Source organism: Lissotriton helveticus, chromosome 2_1, assembly GCF_964261635.1.
Source record: "Lissotriton helveticus chromosome 2_1, aLisHel1.1, whole genome shotgun sequence".
NCBI lineage: Eukaryota > Metazoa > Chordata > Amphibia > Caudata > Salamandridae > Lissotriton > Lissotriton helveticus.
Genome location: NC_136059.1, coordinates 1,800,943,598 through 1,800,961,935, shown reverse-complemented (window position 1 = coordinate 1,800,961,935; position 18,338 = coordinate 1,800,943,598). Strand labels below are relative to the sequence as shown.

The 18,338-nt window shown below is 42.2% G+C and overlaps 1 protein-coding gene across 1 annotated transcript in view; it reads right to left on the bottom strand.

Annotated features, from left to right (window-relative positions):
- LOC144818900 (cystine/glutamate transporter-like) overlaps positions 1–18,338 on the bottom strand; it is an 868,430-nt gene that overhangs the window by 583,162 nt on the left and 266,930 nt on the right. The window contains exon 3 of the mRNA XM_078676760.1: positions 544–659. Coding sequence (XP_078532886.1) covers positions 544–659 — 116 coding nt within the window. The remainder of the gene's footprint in view (positions 1–543; positions 660–18,338) is intronic.

Below are 18,338 nucleotides of genomic sequence, written 5' to 3'. Positions count from 1 at the left end.
CCGTTGAACTTTACCATCTCAGACATTTTTTGTAAAAATGTATTTTGAGTCTAAATAAAAGAGGAGACAGGGCACAATTCACTTTGTGTATCTGACCAGTGCTCCATCATGGTTGGCCATAACTTTCAACTTTTGAATGGTTTTAATGGATGCCAGCAGTTGGTGCTTTGATCTTTTAGATGCTATTTTTCAGTTTAAACTTCATAAATTTATAAATCAGGTCCTACTTATTAGATGTTTGCCGTTTTGTTGTCAAATAATTCTTTGATTGACTCTATTTTTTCAAAATTGGTGTGGGATACTTCTTGGGTTGTGTTTTCACTTTATTGCTGTTGTGTGCTGCACAACTATTTATACATTGCCCCTAAGTTAAGCCCAACTGCTTTTGTGCCAAGCTACTTGAGGGTTGAGCGCAGGTTAATTTAGTGTCTTATTGTGGTTCACCCTGACAAGTGTTATGGCTGCTGCTTGGGTAGGGTTTCACCCCCCTCAACCAGCAACCCAATTTTTCACATTAAATCTTTCTTTTCAGGAAATACTTACTGATGCCCACAGCCGTCACAAGCTTGATTGATAGTTCTGGGATTTCACAGTCAACAAAAAACGGCTCTAACATGTACCGTCCAAATGCCAACGATATCACTGCTGTAGCAGCAGGTCTGCAAGAAGTAAGAATGCATGATTAGGTCAGGAGAAATGGACTGGTTAATTTACAAAAACTCATTTTCACATGGATTAGAGATGGTGATTTCAAGGGGAACTTTAAAGCAGCATAGGAAAACTTTCATGTGAAAAACTAAATTGGAGGATGTATATTCCCACAGTTTAAACGCAAATTATGAAATAAATTGAAAATAGCACAAATGCATCTTCAAGGAAAACAAGAATACTTGTACAATATAATCAAAGTCATAGCTGATGGCGCAAAAGGATTATTTTGTGAGCCTCAGAAAAATGTATCAGCTCTGTGCAAAAGAAACCTTACTGTTACTGGCATAATTTTTAGGCCAGAAGTAGACCTGTCAAACATTCGCTTAAAAACAGGAAAGTCTTACACAGTGATAAACTTCAACACCCTTAGAATGTCACTCGTCAAGTGCAATATAGAGTCAAATGTGTATGCCATCTACATATGAGTGGTTGTTGAGGGAAATGAATCTAAGCTGAGCCACAAATGAATTTCCAAATACATTGAACAAGAGTGTGGCGGGGAGAGAGTAGGGGAAGTTGAGCATTCTCCAGGATGCTGCAGAAAGTTAAAAACTATTTTAAATATTTCAGAAAGTGATCTGAGACATTGGCTGTTAATTATGCTGGAGGAAGATGTGGTCCACTGAATCAGTGGCAGACAAAATGTAGAAGAAGCAGCATGCTAATTGTAGATCCATTTATACAGCATTGCTACTCCGGATGAGGCTTGGAAGCCATTTAAGGCAAGGTGCACGCTGTTTTGGAACCCAAGGTTAGTGCTTAATCCAGTGGTATTTTTGGTGATTGAGATTAGTCATGTACTCTTAAGAAACAAAATCCAGTTAGGTGTGATCATTAGTGGTGGCTTAACAGTTTCAGAAAAATGGTTGGTCAGATAAATAAATGGGCTGGCGGAGGTTGGGTATTGTCATGTCCCTTAGGATAGTTGTCATGGTAATCCCCATTTTACATACATTGTCCCATCCACACAACAATTACGATTCTAAAAAGGTGACCTTTTACCTAGTTGTTTGCTCCTGTCTCTTCAACACCATACATAAACATGTCCTCAGGCAAGGCATTCTGTATAAGGGTCACCACTTTTTCATACTTGGCCAACAGCCAGCTCTGCATGATCACATTTGTTTGGAAAAACATTCATGATTGTTTCCAAAACATTTATGGTTGTTTTCAAAACATATTGAGTCTAGAAGACACCCTGGAGTGACCACTTTAGTATAAAAGACTGTTACTCCCCCTACAATTTAGAGGAGAATTCCTTCCAGGCTGACACCGGATCCTGCATGCTGAATCTTCGACATGCAGCGGGCTGACATCCCTTGCGGGATGTCATCCTCGATGCGGAGACAGGGTCCTTAATTCTAAACCATGAGGTGAGGGAGCTAGTTCTTCCCTAGGGGTTTCTTGGCTGCATATACACATAGCTACATGCTTATACATGCTCCACAAACAGATCTAGGCTAGGTACATTCAGGTAAATTACTTAGGGCACACATTTTAGGAATATACAAGTGCTACTGCTTTTATCTAAACTGCTTATGTTCATCTTATTAACATTATGGTACAAATGTATCTACTGTATTGCAATAGTAATCTCTTTTTTATACTTCTGTCTCGTGATTGTCGCAGCACATATATTTTACACAAGGCTGTCGCTGGACCAGTAAATACTTATTGAAATGTACTAATTGCCATCCTGTGTATTTTCTGAGAGTAAGCAAGCACGAGTGTCTGAGCAAAAAGTACTGTACTGTTTTCCACGATCCCTGAGGAATCAGGGTTGTCATGTTCAGTGGTTGCCAGAGACTACCTACACCACTGTAAGATACAGGGGGTGGAAGTGGCACTGTAGAGATAGCTGGTCTAATGGCTGTCATATCATGTTGGGGGTGTCGGGACACCAAGCCCTCAGTTTAGGTCATCCAAAATGTGCAGGTCCTGCGGGACTCCTAGGAACTGCACAACAGTTTTGTTAGGTTGCTGGGATAGGGTTTTAAAGGAGAGCTTGTGAACTATGAAATAAGGTGTGAGCCATTTGTAGAGTTACAATAAGTGAGATTGCGGCAGCCAGGCGTGAGACCGATAAGAGGCATGCAGAGGATGAAATTGAGGAGAGGGTCACTCTGAAAAAAGAAAAGATAGGAAGTGATTGGAAGTATGTCAAGGTCAATGCAGGGTTTCAGACATATAGTGGGAGAAGGCTTTCTGAAATAGCCAGCATTCTGGGGATGTAAGCTGTAGAAATGACAAGACCATCTCCGTTGCATTACATGAACTGAAGCTTAAATGTTTAAGATTTAGCAATTTGTATGCTAACTTCACACTAATTGCCTTTATTGGCTTCTGATGTTAATACATGTCATAAGATCACAAATGATACAGATTTTAAGAGAATATTTGTTGCAGGTATTCTACGGATTTACAATACTTTTTGACAAGTAGATAGTGTGGAAATTTAGATTGGGGCCACAAGGCAGTCAGAGGGTCTAGACCTCAACGGTAATGGGATCTTTTGTGTCTGGTGTCCGTGGGCCCCATGCTGCAGACCCCAGAACTAAGTACCCCTTTCAGCCCTTAACTCTCAGGATAGCAAAGCAAGAAAGTCCAAGACTTAGTGGCGGTGCTGTGGATTAGAGACAAAAGATTCAACAACACAACAAACAACACTTAGAAACTGCTGGCCAGTAAGTGACATCATGTTTGTAAAGAGGAGAAAAACAAAATTCTATGCACAAATTAACAAGTATGTGTGGACTTGTAGGTAGAAGTCTATATGGGAAATGCTTTAAAGGGCTTTGCAACCTGCAGTGGAACACAAGACAGGAAGATCACACAGGTCAAGCCTATCCTTAAAAGTAAATATCACTCCCTATTGAAGAAACTGCTAGGAGTTGCCATACCAGAAGGTCTTAACCCCTAGAAGCTGTCTGCCTCTCTCTCTGCTAAACAGAAACAGAAATAATGTTTTAATTTAAAGTAAGGCCTATTGACTTGGACACAGTTGTCCCCAACAGCATAACAGTATATCAAACAAGCATTTGCAATGCAATCGGTTTCGCCTTTGGGACCTTATACGTTTTTAGCGATTTAGCACATTTAGGGTAGAGGCATGAAATGGGGTGACTCATCTGCATAACCGCAATAACCAATAGGGTCTGAAGCACACCGGTGTAGGGATTAAGCTCGTGCAGAGGTGGGGCAGCGTGGTAGCAGAGAGCACACTGGGGAACAACTTCTAAGCCCTAGGTTTTGATGGAGAGCATAGAGAACTGAAGCCCTCAACCGATGCTCAACTTTCTGTGCACTGAATACAGGTAAACCCCAAACTCATTCAGATGTGCAACAGGCAAGTACAGACTCCATGCCCCTGAAGCCCTTTCCATCCCTGTGGAGAGTGAGAGGGAGACCTTGTTTTGTGGAAACTCGGCAGGTAGCTTTCAGGAGAAAAGAAAAGCAAGGCAGTCATGTTGCAATACACAAGGATCATACTTATACCCGTTAGCTATGACTTTTACTTTAAAGTTAAAAAAAATGTGTGTGTATATATATATATATATATATATATATATATATATATCCCCTAAACCATCTGTTCAATAAAGTGCTCCTGATTGTCTCCCTTTGGGTCACAGCCTTTTTCTTTGCAGGAGGTAGCTGCTCAAACATTTATGCGCTAAGCCAGTGCGCATTTACGTGTACCCCCGCGGCAAAAAGTTGGTCTGGACTACCTGGCAAGCTCGGCTGAGCTGTTTTTCCTGAATTGCGGTAGCAATAAGCTCCAGAACCCACCACGACGCTTGGCGGAGACTGCGGCAGAGGATATCCTATCCTCTAATTGGGTAACCAGGATCCTGTGTTCACCCCCGCAAACGATTCTAAGCAGAAGGGTAGCAGCGGTAATAAGGGGGACTCGAGGGGGCACAGAGTTGTTTCACATGGCTTACATCCCAACGAAATCCTACAGCTGTGCCTCCCACGGATACTCTCTCCGAAAATATCACCCCATCCAGTATGCATCCAGTCCCACTTTGCTGAACATTGGGGCACTGTGGGATATGTAGTTCCACTACACGGGGCTGCACGAGGATGCTGACCATATCAAGGGGGCAGAGCATAGAAGTTAAAACAACAGAGGGGAAGGACTGTTCTCATTTCGCAGCGCTAGGAGCAGTTGGAGAGGAGCGCTGAGGAAGGCTGATATTGCCGAAATGCATTCACCTAAACCATCTGTTCAATAAAGTGCTCCTGATTGTCTCCCTTTGGGCCACGGCCTTTTTCTTTGAAGGAGGTAGCTGCTCAAACATTTATGCGCTAAGCCAGTGCGCATTTACGTGTACCCCCACGGCAAAAAGTTGGTCCGGACTACCTGGCAAGCGCGGCTGAGCTGTTTTTCCTGAATTGCGGTAGCAATAAGCTCCAGAACCCACCACGATGCTTGGCCGAGACTGCGGCAGGGGATATCCTATCCTCTAATTGGGTAACCAGGATCCTGTGTTCACCCCCGCAAAGGATTCTAAGCAGAAGGGTAGCAGCAGTAAGAAGGGGGGACTCGAGGGCGCACGGAGTTGTTTCACATGGCTTACCTCCCAACGAAATCCTACAGCTGTGCCTCCCACGGACACTCTCTCCGAAAATATCACCCCCTCCAGTATGCATCCAGTCCCACTTTGCTGAACATTGGTGCACTGTGGGATATGTAGTTCCACTACACGGGGCTGCACAAGGATGCTGACCACACCAAGGGGGCGGAGCATAGAAGTTAAAACAACAAAGGGAAAGGACTGTTCTCATTTCGCAGTGCTAGGAGCAGTTGGAGAGGGGCTCTGAGGAAGGCTGATATTGCCAAAATGCATTCGCCTAAACCATCTGTTCAATAAAGTGCTCCTGATTGTCTCCCTTTGGGTCACGGCCTTTTTCTTTGGAGGAGGTAGCTGCTCAAATATGTGTGTATATATATATATATATATATATATATATATATATATATATAAATATATATATATCCAAAAGGTTCCAATCTCCTGACGTCGTTGTCTATCAGGCAAAGTAACGGATACGGACTACCAAATCTGTGAAATTAATTTATTTTGTGCAAAGAGTCGCCATGACGCTTTTCGCGATACGAAGAGCGCTTGATCACATGACATGGTGAAGTGCCTTTCATTGGTTTAAATACAGTTTGAATACTCTCATTAGCGATTGGCTTTTGATGGTATACATATTCAACTGACATCGAAGAAATACTACGTATGAAAACTACAATTGTGTCATCTATATTGTTTTCTCTTATTGCATACATTCGACCTATTTTCAGTTTAAAGTATCGAATTTACATCCGCATTACAAACCAATATTAATTATCTGTGTAAACAGTGCTAAAGTGCAAAAAAGATTTTAGTGCAAGTATAAAAACATTTGAGATATGTTTTCCAGCACCCAAGTTCATTACCCATTGTATATCATGAATAACTGTTTAAATACATTCAGGTTGTTTGTAGACACTATTGGGTGCTATAAATGGGCATAAAGGTGTTACTCAGTGTTGGGTCTGTCAGTGATGTAATTTGGATAATGTTTTCATTTGCAGAATAATACAGGATACTCGCTTTAATTACGTGAGTATGTTTGGATTGAAGTATCAATAAATGTATTTGGTGATACTGTCAATTGTGATTTTGTTACACTGAGTGGATATTATTGATTTATAGGAGATGTAGGTGATGAGATTCATTCAGAACACCTGAAAGTATAGTTCCTAACTATGCGAAAACTGAAAGATATGCTGACATTAGGATTATATGCATTGTTTACGTCGTTGTTTGTTTATATTTTTGCATTAGATTTTGGGACATCAATATCCCCTTACATTTAGCCACTTCAGGCTGGAAGTCAAAGGTAATGTTTTTTAAAATTAGGATGACTTAGTGATGGTGATAGTCACTTTAGATTGAACACTTGGTTGTGGACACATTGGTTTTTGATCGGGGATATGTGTACACCATTGTATGGAGTCTGTTGGTTCACACTGTGGGTGCGTTTCACTGGTTTTGTTCTTTTGGGGTGAGTAGACGATACCATATGTGTAGGAACAATAAGGATATTTCCTATTTATATGAGATATATATTTGCTTTTATATATATATGTGCAACTTTTCGTCCTGATGATGGTCCTGTGGATCGTTAGACCGAATGTGGACCGAAACGTCGACGCTCAACATCGTTTTGCTCATACATTAATCTTTTGTGCTTCGGAATTTTATGTATTATAATATGAAAGTTCTGTTATGTATGGTATTTTGATTCTCCATACTAAAAGCAAAAGGTGTTATATACTACTATTAATTGTGTTTGGAATTTTAGTAGTATTTATGTTGCCATGTTGCAATTAGAAAAACAGCACAAAATAAAAAATAAAAAAATGTTGTGGCACTTGTGCTAATTTCCCTGCATCGGTGGATTTATGATCACTGTTGTGACTGGTTGAAAATTATAATTATTCTTAAACAATTCCTTAGGGGACGTTTTGTACTTCTGTTATAGAATGTAAGGCAGCGTAAGAGAGCTGTTTGTATTGCGCATGTCATTAGGACAGGCCAGGCAAAATATAGTGCAAAGTCACCAACCAATCACAGGACAATCAAGCATTGAAAATGCAATAGGACTCAGATTTACCCGAGACCTATTGCATTTTAAACGGAAGTGCCGGGATAAAAGAAGAAACAAACGGGAGGGGGTGGAGGTATGGTTGTGGTACAAAAAGTTAGAGACTGTGGGAGGGAACGGGGAGAGAAAGGGAAACACAACGTTTTACTAGTAATGGGGTTGAAAGCCTCAGAAGAGGAAAAATTATGCCATGGCAGTCAGGTGGCGGGACTAAAACGGCAAGAACCAATCAAAATGCAGGATTTGTCATTGTAGCCAATCACATTTATGGCCGGAAAGTGGGCAGAGCTTCCCCCCACTATACTGTATACGGCATCTCTCGCCGAGACAACGCATGCGCTGCCTAGGCGAAACCTAAAAAGCCCTTCAATGATCAGAAATTTCAGTCTACTAAAACATTTTATTGTGATATGAGAAATATGTCTTGGGGTTAAATTTCATTTGCACAAAAAATATGCATAGATTTAAAATTTAAAATGTACCTACTTAAATTGAATGCACAATAATCATTAAAACAGTGAACATTCCGTCCGAAAATCTTATTTCCCTTTTCACAAGAGTGCCTAGTAACCACCAAAAACCACTAACAACAAAAGACAATGCACCTAAGCTTATCCCTTGGAAAAAGTCATATTCCAAGATTTGTTCGGTAAAGAGATAACCTCTCCAAGTGTCACCCTTTTAGTGACCCAGGAGAAATATGGTGGCAAGCAAACGTTTTGGGTGGGGCTTCAAATAGCTTATGGGGTGCCAACCCTTCTTCTGAGTATCCTACACACGTTTGCTCCTTCCGCAGTGTACTTTCCCTTCTGAGGCACTCGGTGTAAAATATGCAACTTAACTAAAAGTCCAGGTGGCCTATTGGCTGATCTTTCAAAGCCATCAGCAAATTTTTGATTGTGCCATTGATCACGGAAGGCCTTCCTCTTCCCTCTTTTTATTTAAACACAAGCACTCACTTGTGCATTCGTTTTTGTTAGGTCTCGCCTTCGCAACGTGAATGCGCTGCAAAGGAAAATACCTTTTCCGATCGCTTAGGCTTTTCAGCCAAGCACGAGCACGCGTTCCATTGTCTTCAATTGGAACACGTGCTCGTCAAGAGATTTACTTGAGGGAGCGCGCGGCCCACCTGGTCACAATTATCGCTCCCGCGAGTGAATCCCTCCCCCCTGCTGCCGCGCTATTGTTTATGGGGCTGTTTCCCGTGCCGTCAGGACACGTGCGCAAGCGATGGTTGCAATCCTGCACTCACTCTGAAAGGGCTGCGTGTGCCATGGTTGGATACTTGCCCCGCCGTGAGCGACAGAAATGTCCACGTTCTTGGAGAGGAAGGGAGTAGATAAAGCATGGCAACAGTGCTGTGTCTATGAAGACACACCCGTGGACTTTTCTTTACAGTGCATAATGAGTTCAGAGACAGCAGCCATCGGGCCTCACAATAGGAGTGCCTCGGGTGTGTCGTGGGCGGGTGCGTGGCCTCAGGGACCATCATGTCCCTCTCCCTCGCAGGGGTGAGGTGCCTGGTGACCGAAGCTGGAGGGTTCCTGGGGCAGAGGATTGTGCAGACGCTGCTGGAGGAAGAGGACGGCCTGGCTGAGATCTGGATGATGGACCTCGCCTTCAGTCCGACCCTGCGGAAGGTCTGCAACAGTGAGTAATCTTTGACCTGTCCCTCTATTAGCGCAAATGTACTTCTTTTTGTTCTTTGTGGGTGCAATTGTTTTGTGTAGTGCTTTGTGCAAACGGAATGACCTCTAGGCGCTTATCGACATGTGCAGCAGCATGAATGCTGCAGGTGGGGTTCTAAGCGCTGTGCTGGATACAATGGGGTGCTTTGGGGTATCGAGGTGCAGCTGAGAGCTGGTGGCTGGTTTCAGGGGCAGCGTTTGAACGGAATACACATTTCAAATCTTGATTGAAGACAGCCAGTGAAATAAAAAGGATCGCCTGTGATCGGTAAACAATGAGTCAGGTTTTGATTGCGGTGACTTTACCAGAATCGTGCTAATTGGACGCGATTCAACCAGAAACACGCAGAGTCTGGCGAAGGTCTAGCTGAAAGAGGACTGACTTCTGAGTCCTGGTGCAGCTTCTTGCAACCCGCACTCTTTAAACAAATTCCACAGTTTGATTCATGATATTACTCATAGATGCAGGTTTATTAGGAGAAATTGACCCATACAAGAGGCAGTACAATTATATTGTGACACTCCTCAATGGCGGCCTTTTGTAGTCAGTAGCTTCATAAAAGTATTTCACTGTATTCGTGTATATGCTTGTTCAAACCTGCATTCCGCTGAACCACTATTTCTTCTTTACAAGTATATATTTGTTGTTGTTGAGGTGTTCCTAAAACGGGAGTATCCACTCGCATATTTTGGGAAGTCCAGCATGGGGTGATGACATCACAACAAGTACCCATTGGCATCAGTTAAGCACTGGTCATCATGCCAGAAGGCCAGTACTTTGTGGCATAATAATTTTTTCAAGCCAGTGTCCCGGAGGGATTTTAGCCAAATCAAAACGTAATACAGCATTTGCTCTTATTTTTCCATGTCTTAACATGTGAGAATAATCAGTGTCATTTTAAAGATTTTGGGGTACCAGGGCAAGAGATAGCTGGGGGCCCCAGTACAGAACATATTTTAATTGTATTACACATTTGCTACTAATTCAAGGCTCACAATGCCAAACAGTACTAAATTATATGTTGAACTTTAACAAGGAAACATACAAACTGCAGAAATATGTCTTACTTAGGACCACAAAAATCCTGTAAATAAAAAAAAGTACAAAGTAAAAGTCAGAGGTAAGATGAGAGGGAAAGAGGGTATATATATATGCATGTATATATATATATATATATATATATATATATATATATATATATATATATATATATATATATAAAATTTAGTATTGTTTAGCATATTGTGTCGATGTAATAGCCGTAATGGACAATAAAATTCAAATGGTTCCATGCAGACGCTTGTACACTGAGGCAACAATGGATTTGGACACCATCACATGCTTCTTAGGTTCTACCACAATTAAAAAATGTTAACGTATTATGATTCTTTTCAGATTGTAATGTGGATTTTCATTGGTTTTATATGGGGATGATTGTAGACCTCAGTTGAGGTCTAAAACAATTTTAGAATAAAAACTTGAAACTATCACAAATAAAAATAACCTGTTTCTTCCATGACTAATAAAGCTGCAATTTGATGATCTAAGCACTAACCATCACAAGTAGTATTCGGTTATTTATCGATTAGGGAAGGATGAAGAGCTGAGATGGTCCAGTCAGGATTGAAACTTGTGATCGTCCAGTCGAACTCTGATGTGTATTCCACATGGTATAGTCCATGCCGGTTATTCCAGAATCATGCCTTGCTTCTGGAGTCCCGTGAGAGAAGCAGCTGCTGCTGTCCTTAAAGTGAGTCGGTAGGGGATGAGGAGCTAAAAAAACAAACTAATAAACCAACTTTTATGGGATACAGGTTTCTGCATACAATTTTCTTTTTTGACATTTTGCAAATAAGTGGCGAAGATCCGACACTGAAAGCGCTTCAAAACAAAATAATCCATGAACAAACCACAGGAGCGGAGTGCGCGGACTGTGCTGCAGGTTAGATTCAACATGAAACCTGAAAATAAAGCTTGTCAGCGGTGCTGCTTTTTGCATCGGATTATTTAATAATACCGAAAGATATACCGCTCAAAAATTAATGGAGTCTGTCTGCGGTGGTTGCTCTGGAGTGATTGCGGGGCACTTGGCTCGAAGGGACATGAGACAAGGGGCCTGCATGGTCTAATTGATAAAGGCAGTCATGTGTGAAGGGAGCCACACACAGAGCAGGACTATCTACGTTGGCATTCATTCTTGGTGCAACAACATCAAGTGCTGCATTGGTAAACACTTATAAGGTCCCAAAGGCGAGACCTATTGGCTACGCCAATGCTTGTTACCCAAGTAGTTGTTCCTGCTCATCTTGGCCCGCCCGCACAGCACAATAAACTTCCACGGTCATGTTGGTCCCTGGTACCCACCCCAGCGCTCATTTTTCTGGGCAGGCAGAAAACTGAATGGCTCCACTGCTCCTGCTGCACATTCCTGGTGCAGTTAGTGGGGAGGGGACTTTCGCTTGATCAGCGACCCTTCCCCCCCATCTAATAGGATCTTGGTGGTTAGGCCCTTGAGCATTGCTGTATTGTTTTGTGATAGTTTGCCCTCTTCCAGGGGCACTTTAAATGTTAAGAGCAATGTACTCTTAAGTAGTTGATTTCCTGGAAGAAACCATGGGGCATATCAACAAGGCCCGGCGTTAAAATTATCGCCCCTTTTTAGCACGTGAATCCATGCCTTAGCGCCCATCATCTTAGTGCCTCGCCTTGCATCGCTAATGAGATGCGAGGTTGGCGTTCCGGTGTGAAATACAGCAAAAATAATCGCTAACAAAGGTTCTCCCTATCAACAAGGGAATCGCTAACCCGCATAGTGACATTTAAAGTAGCGCTAACCGGCTATATCGCTGGGTTCTTACACCTGCTATTTTCCCGACTTGGCCATGTTCATCATGGGAGGTGGATTGTCATGCTAAGTCCACATCTCCCTTATCTACAATGTTTTTCCTAACGCTGTTTATTGTTGCTGGTATTCCTGCGATATTGTCTCTTTTCGCCACTATTGCCGGGATTTCTATCGCCTCTGCGATGCGCGTTTCTGATAGTGCACTAACCGGGTGATAGAATCCGGCGATAGACGGTGTTAGGATTTAGCACGCTAAATGCGGCCTGCGATAATTATCACGGCCGCTTGATGTAATGCCCCCAATTGCTCTATGTCTCTTAAGGGTAATGCCACAATACATATGGTATATTCTGACACAGTGGGTGTCTCAGTCCCCTCAGGCACACCCTGCAATTGTAAAGAAGCTGCAGCTATATAGAGGCTGCTCATAAGTATCAGTTAATTTTGTTGGTATCTCCTGGCCTGCTGCACAGATCTACACAGAGTTTTATTAATTTGCCGCCAATGGCATGTTCCAGCCACCAGGAGAGTAAGGTTGGGGTTTCCAGGACACTAAATTATGATTGTTTCTCTGGTGGTTTTGTCAGAGATGTTTTTTTCCAGTTCTTGCATCAAACAACAAGGTGATTAAAGGAATAATTGAATTTATTTCAGGCACCGATGATCATGTGGGACTGCATCCCACTTAATTGTTTTTCACAAACTATGCCACTCTAGACAGTGCCCTGTCATATGCAAATCAGACATGACCCAGGGCCAATAGGAATAGTCCAGCTTGAATTGCCAGAGTAGGTACCCTCCTCACAGCAAAACAGGCAATCACATATGGGTATCAGCCTATTTAGGACTCATCAGCGAGGTATAACTTGAATCTTGTGGGATAATGGCAAAGGTACACACATTTTGAAATACTCATCACACTTAGGGAATCCACTTAGACAGAAAACAAGATGAGAGAAGGAATATTAGAATCTTCACCACTGGCAATTGCTCAGTGCCACATGCCAATCAATGTGTTGTTACCCACTACACTACTCGAGACAGAGACTAACCACATGGAAATAAATCTCAGTTGCACCCCAAGCAGTTAAGAGTTTGTCGCATTGTTAGACAATGGTCTAACAATTACATCTCAGATCAGTGCAGTGCACCAAAATAAATTTTTACATTAAGATTGATCAGGAAAAGCCCTCATTGCCTCCCAAGGCAGCCTTGAAAGTAATAATTATGGCTACAGTTATTTCCCAGATAGACTAAGGTAAGTCTTTTTATCTAGGTCTTCCAAATAAAATGATCCAGCAGCTTGGTTTACTCAAAATGAAGCAGCCCGCCTCTTATTCAGGCCTCCAAGGCATGCCCATGTAACTTTTACCATGAAACAAGGGCACTTGTAAGCAGTTAGCCAACGGGTCAGTTTAAAACCCTCTGTACTATATTTAAAGCTGCACAAACGTCGGGTCCGCATTTCCTAGGAAAGAGACTAATTACATTCCCTCGCGCAGATTAAGATCTTCCAAAACCCATCTTCTTAAGGTACTGAGATGTAAGAAACAATTTATGGGAGGGCGTAGTTTCTCAGTTCGGGCCCCCTGTTGTGGAACTCCCTACCTGATTACTTGACTCAAAACAAACAGATATCTGACCTTCAGAAACAGATATCTGATCTGTAAACTGCTAAAAACCTGGCTGTCCTCAAAAGCTAGTTTTTTATTGGTTCCCTTAGTCTTATAGTGACAAGAACAAGCTGGTGATCATGCTCTTTAGCAAGTAGCATTAATATGAACATTAACACCCAGGCAGAAGAAACACATACAGTCCAGACCTCATTTGGCCTACCTAGGCCTAATCAGTGAGTTATAACTCTGTGTCACAATGAGCACGACATCCATGCCTGAGCTTATTTGTAGGTCACACCTAAGGTTTTTTCTTCAGCATATAAAAATGTGATGGAAAGAATACATGAATTAATCTGGGGTCTTCATCCCAGTCCATCGTTTTTTGCCCACTATGCCAATCTAGAGAGATAGTCCATAGCTAAAAAAGGTCAATCCTGTTCCAATGTGATCAGTCCACACAGAACTGAAGAGCCAGGTCCCCTCCAGACAGTAAAACAAGTGACTCCAGACTGGTCTTGTCCTATGTTATCCTCGTCACTGAGGTATAGCATAATCCAGTGGCACAGTGAGCAAGAGAACCATGTCTGGGAATTCCCATCAATCGGACTTGGGGTATCTACTGCAACACACAAGTTGACTGAAGGAATACTTGAATTGAACTTGGCCCCTAATGATTACATGGGTCCGCATCCCAGTATATATATGTTTTCATTCTAGCCAAAGCAACATAGAGACAGGTCAGTTTCGGGACACTGCTTCTTTCTTCTAGCAGCTGGGAGCTGTAAAGAGCTGAGGTCCTACCCTCTTTTACAAACTATTAGTAGTCTCATGGTCCTGAATCATTCTGCAGCAGTACTCCAAGGCCCTCAATGCAGATTGCTATCTCTGTGTGTACATGCAGATTGCTATCTCTGTATGTACTACACAGACCCTACATTCTCCTAGTCACTTATCAGGCACCTGTATGACCATCTCGAACACCACTCCACAGAAGTTCCAGTGACCCCTCTATTTCAGTGTGCTCATCAAATCCACCCTCTACTACCTGTTAGGAAGAGTGAGGTGGCAAATCGAAACAGGATCCATGAAGTATAAGTCTAAAGTGAAGTTCTTCTTGTCAGACTTATGTACTTCAGCAAGCAGGTCTGTGCTTCTTCTTCGGTGGTTCCCACTTTTCCTAAAGTCTCTGAATGGGTTTAACATAGAAGTGGATAGTTCTCAAAGGTTGGCACCTCTGTTCAATCCTGATGTGCCTCGTCACCCTTTACCCTGAATGCCATTTACTGAGAGCAGCCCACAAGTTGGTCTACCCCACTGCATAACATGCTAGGATGTTTAAAGGTGGCAGAATCAAGCGAGGGCTTGGAAAACCTCTACCTTAGTTGTAGAAGACCACTTAACTTAGTTCCCCCCATGGATGACACAGCAACATTGTTTTCTCCCCTCCTAGACTTCAAATGAAACATCTGCTGGCACTGGTGCCAAGTATCTACTCGTGCCCCCTTTAGCACTGTGATAATAACATGCCCAGGTTATTCAAGAGTGACATATAATCAGACTAAGCAGATTCTTCCACCTCCTCCTTTCTCTCCTTGCAGAAGACTAATTACTTTCAAATGGTCCTTGAGCTCAGGCAGAAGCTTTGATTGCCAGATGACACACAATTAATGGACGGATTGCAGAACAAATCAAAACATTCACCCCCAGTCAAGAGATCTGGGTTAAATCCATCATTCTTTTGCTCACCATGCTACCCCAGTTTAGACCTGGCCATATGCAAATCAGTCTTGACCCTGTGCCTCATGGGAACAGTCCAGCCCGAACTGCCAAGCCAGGTCCTCCCTGGACCGGAAACAAGAATCCTAGGACCAGTTTCGGGGTTTCACCCCTCTTCAGCCAGGATAGCTTGATTCCAGTGGCACAGTGAGCCCAGGACTATCGTCTGGGCATACCTGGCGCACTTAGGGCGATGGCCAGCAGGGTAGAAGTAAGTAGTAATAGTTTTTATTTGGTTTTAAAACAAAAAACATACAAGCATATATAGGCACATTTAACTTATAAAATAAGTTCAGAACAAAGTTATGCATATAAATAATTATATAATATATAATAATAATAATAATAATAATATAAAAAAGACTAACATGTAGTCTAATAATAGAAAGATACATATACAGCAACATTTAAACAAGTTAAAATTCAACAATTTGACAAAATGGAGGAAACTTGATCACCTTGGAAAATATCCTCACCTAAAATATCCATTAAAACAATCTGTTATAACATCAAATATAAAATATCAGAGATTACAGTACATTGTAAGACTAAAGTGCAGCGTATATGTTGGTTCGCTAAAATAGTTATAATGAAAACAATTGAACAATTAATCGCTAATTTAAAAGATTGAAATCTCAGAAGTGCTAATAGTTATCCTCACACTGCTACCAGTTACAAGGAACAGGGCTACTTTTAAAAATATACATCGAATATCGTTCAAAAAGCAAATTCACCCTGTGTTAGAGGATGGCAGATTCACATCTCGATTGCTGCCATGCGTGTAACGAATATCTGGACAGGGCAAAAAATCACCATGCAGAAGTATCTCTTCTGAGAACTCTAATTGTGGCCCTCATTTGTCTTGTGTATTGTCAACGCTCCGTCCATCACCACCTTTGGTTTTTCTTTGTTCGCCCTAAGTTGGCAGGGTATGCTCAGACGTGAGTCCTTGCTCACTTTGCCACTGGAGTCAAGCAAGCCCGGCTGAAGACGGCTGTAATGCCAGAAACCGGTCCTGGGAAGCTTGATTCCGGTCCAGGGAAGACATGGCTTGGCAGTTCGGGCGGGACTGTTCCCATGAGGCACATGGTCAGACTGATTTGCATATGGCCAAGTCTGAACTGGGGTGGCGGAATGAGCTAAAGAACGGTGATGGATTAAACCCAGATCAGTTGACTGTGGGTGAGTGTTTGTATTGTCAACGCTCCGTCCATCACCACCTTTGGTTTTTCTCATTTGTCCTGTGAGCAGAATATTTCGGACACAAAAATAAAAAGTGCTCTTCAGTTTCAGAGCTAACGTGGAAAGAAGGATCAGTAGAAGAGGCGTGGTGACCATTCCATCTGCAGTGAAAACCATTAAGTGGCAAAATGCTGTTTCCAAATTGCCAATATAGGGATTTCACTTGAGGTGATTCAATTTAATTTCTAAACTCCTCACAATACAAATTAGCTATAAAATCTAAAAACCTTTCAGCTAGATCCCCCACAATACCATTGTTCGACCAAAGGCTGCAAATGTGAAGCCAATAACTCTTTTTAAGGAACACCATAGTGTGTGCAAAAATGATTGGACCTGAGTTCACACATACAGAGTCTGTGTAACCATGTCGCAAAATATTTGAGTGATTGTATGCTTCATTTAGTGTCGGTGGCATCACTTCAAGAAATGATCGTCTCATGAGAAGCTGGGAGTTGTTCTGCCAGACTCAGATCCAGTGAGCTGGGGTTCTACATGCGGCAACATATGCTATATTTTTAAGTCTATGATTCAAGTGTATTGGGGTCGGGCCATGTTTCGACTTAAAACCAAAAGCAATCTTATAAAGATGTTTTGGTATTTTTCAATTGCCCCAATACTCTGAAGACCCCAGATCTTGGAACCATATATTGTAGCCCGATATATATCAATGACCGAAGCAACCAGGATATAAGCACATACTTTCAACCTTTTAACAAAGCAGAGTTAACATGCTGAAGTGTCAGCTGGCTCTTGGATATGTGTGGGGTCCATGATAATATATCTGTGAGCCTCAGTACTTAATTTGTAATAAAATAAGTTCCGAGGTCCTCATCAGGAGGTCCCTAGAGCTGGCACCACCCATTTCTTTTGCCAGCGCTTCTAAAACAAAACTATTAACAATCACACTCATAACAGTGTGACAAGTCACCCTATACCAGGCCCCCAAAGCTGTCAAAATCCCTTGGGCGGCCGGTATTAGCCAGTTTTAATGTATAATGATTATTAAAAAATCTGTTGTTGTGCTCATCTCTAAATTTGACATCAAGTGTCAGACTGACATATGTAACGGTGTTGACAATTAAGTGCTGGTGCGGAGCACCGGAAACCACAGAAGAACTGATGAACCTTACCCCCAATTAATCAAATTGTTTTACTTGTTCTGGGAAGGTACCACCCAATTTCACATTGCCACTAAATGACTTTTGTGGGTTGAATGCCTTCAATTTGGTGTTATTGATGTTAACCTCTTTAAGAAATGGGATTTCTGGTTGGCTAAGGTTTGCACCAGAGCCAGGCCTAAACCACCACTCTAGTCAGGATAAGGGAGTTATACTCCTAAAATAACCCCTTCTCACCCCCTTGGTAGCTTGGCACGAGCAGTCAGGCTTCTCTTAGTGGCAGTGTGTAAAGCATTTGCACATAACCAACAGTAACACAGTGTAAGCACTACAAATGGACACCACACCTGTTTAGAAAAATAGCCAATATTTTCACATACGAGACCAAATACGATAAAAATCCACAGTACAGTACTTTCAAAATAAATGCATTGCAAGACGTCTTTAAATTGCAAAGATACGGTGGGAACATAGTTCGGTGATGTCGATAGCTCTGTCAGGGCGCTATCACGGCATCGTGAACAGACAAATCCAAACAGTTCTGGCTGACCGCGGTGTCGTGGGTGAGCTGCGGTGTCGGGGAGACCCACAAACAGTACCTTCCACAGATGCAGGTTGTCGATGACCTCTTGTTGTCAAACCCATTGCATGTCGATCTCCTCTCTAATGGAATCAGGA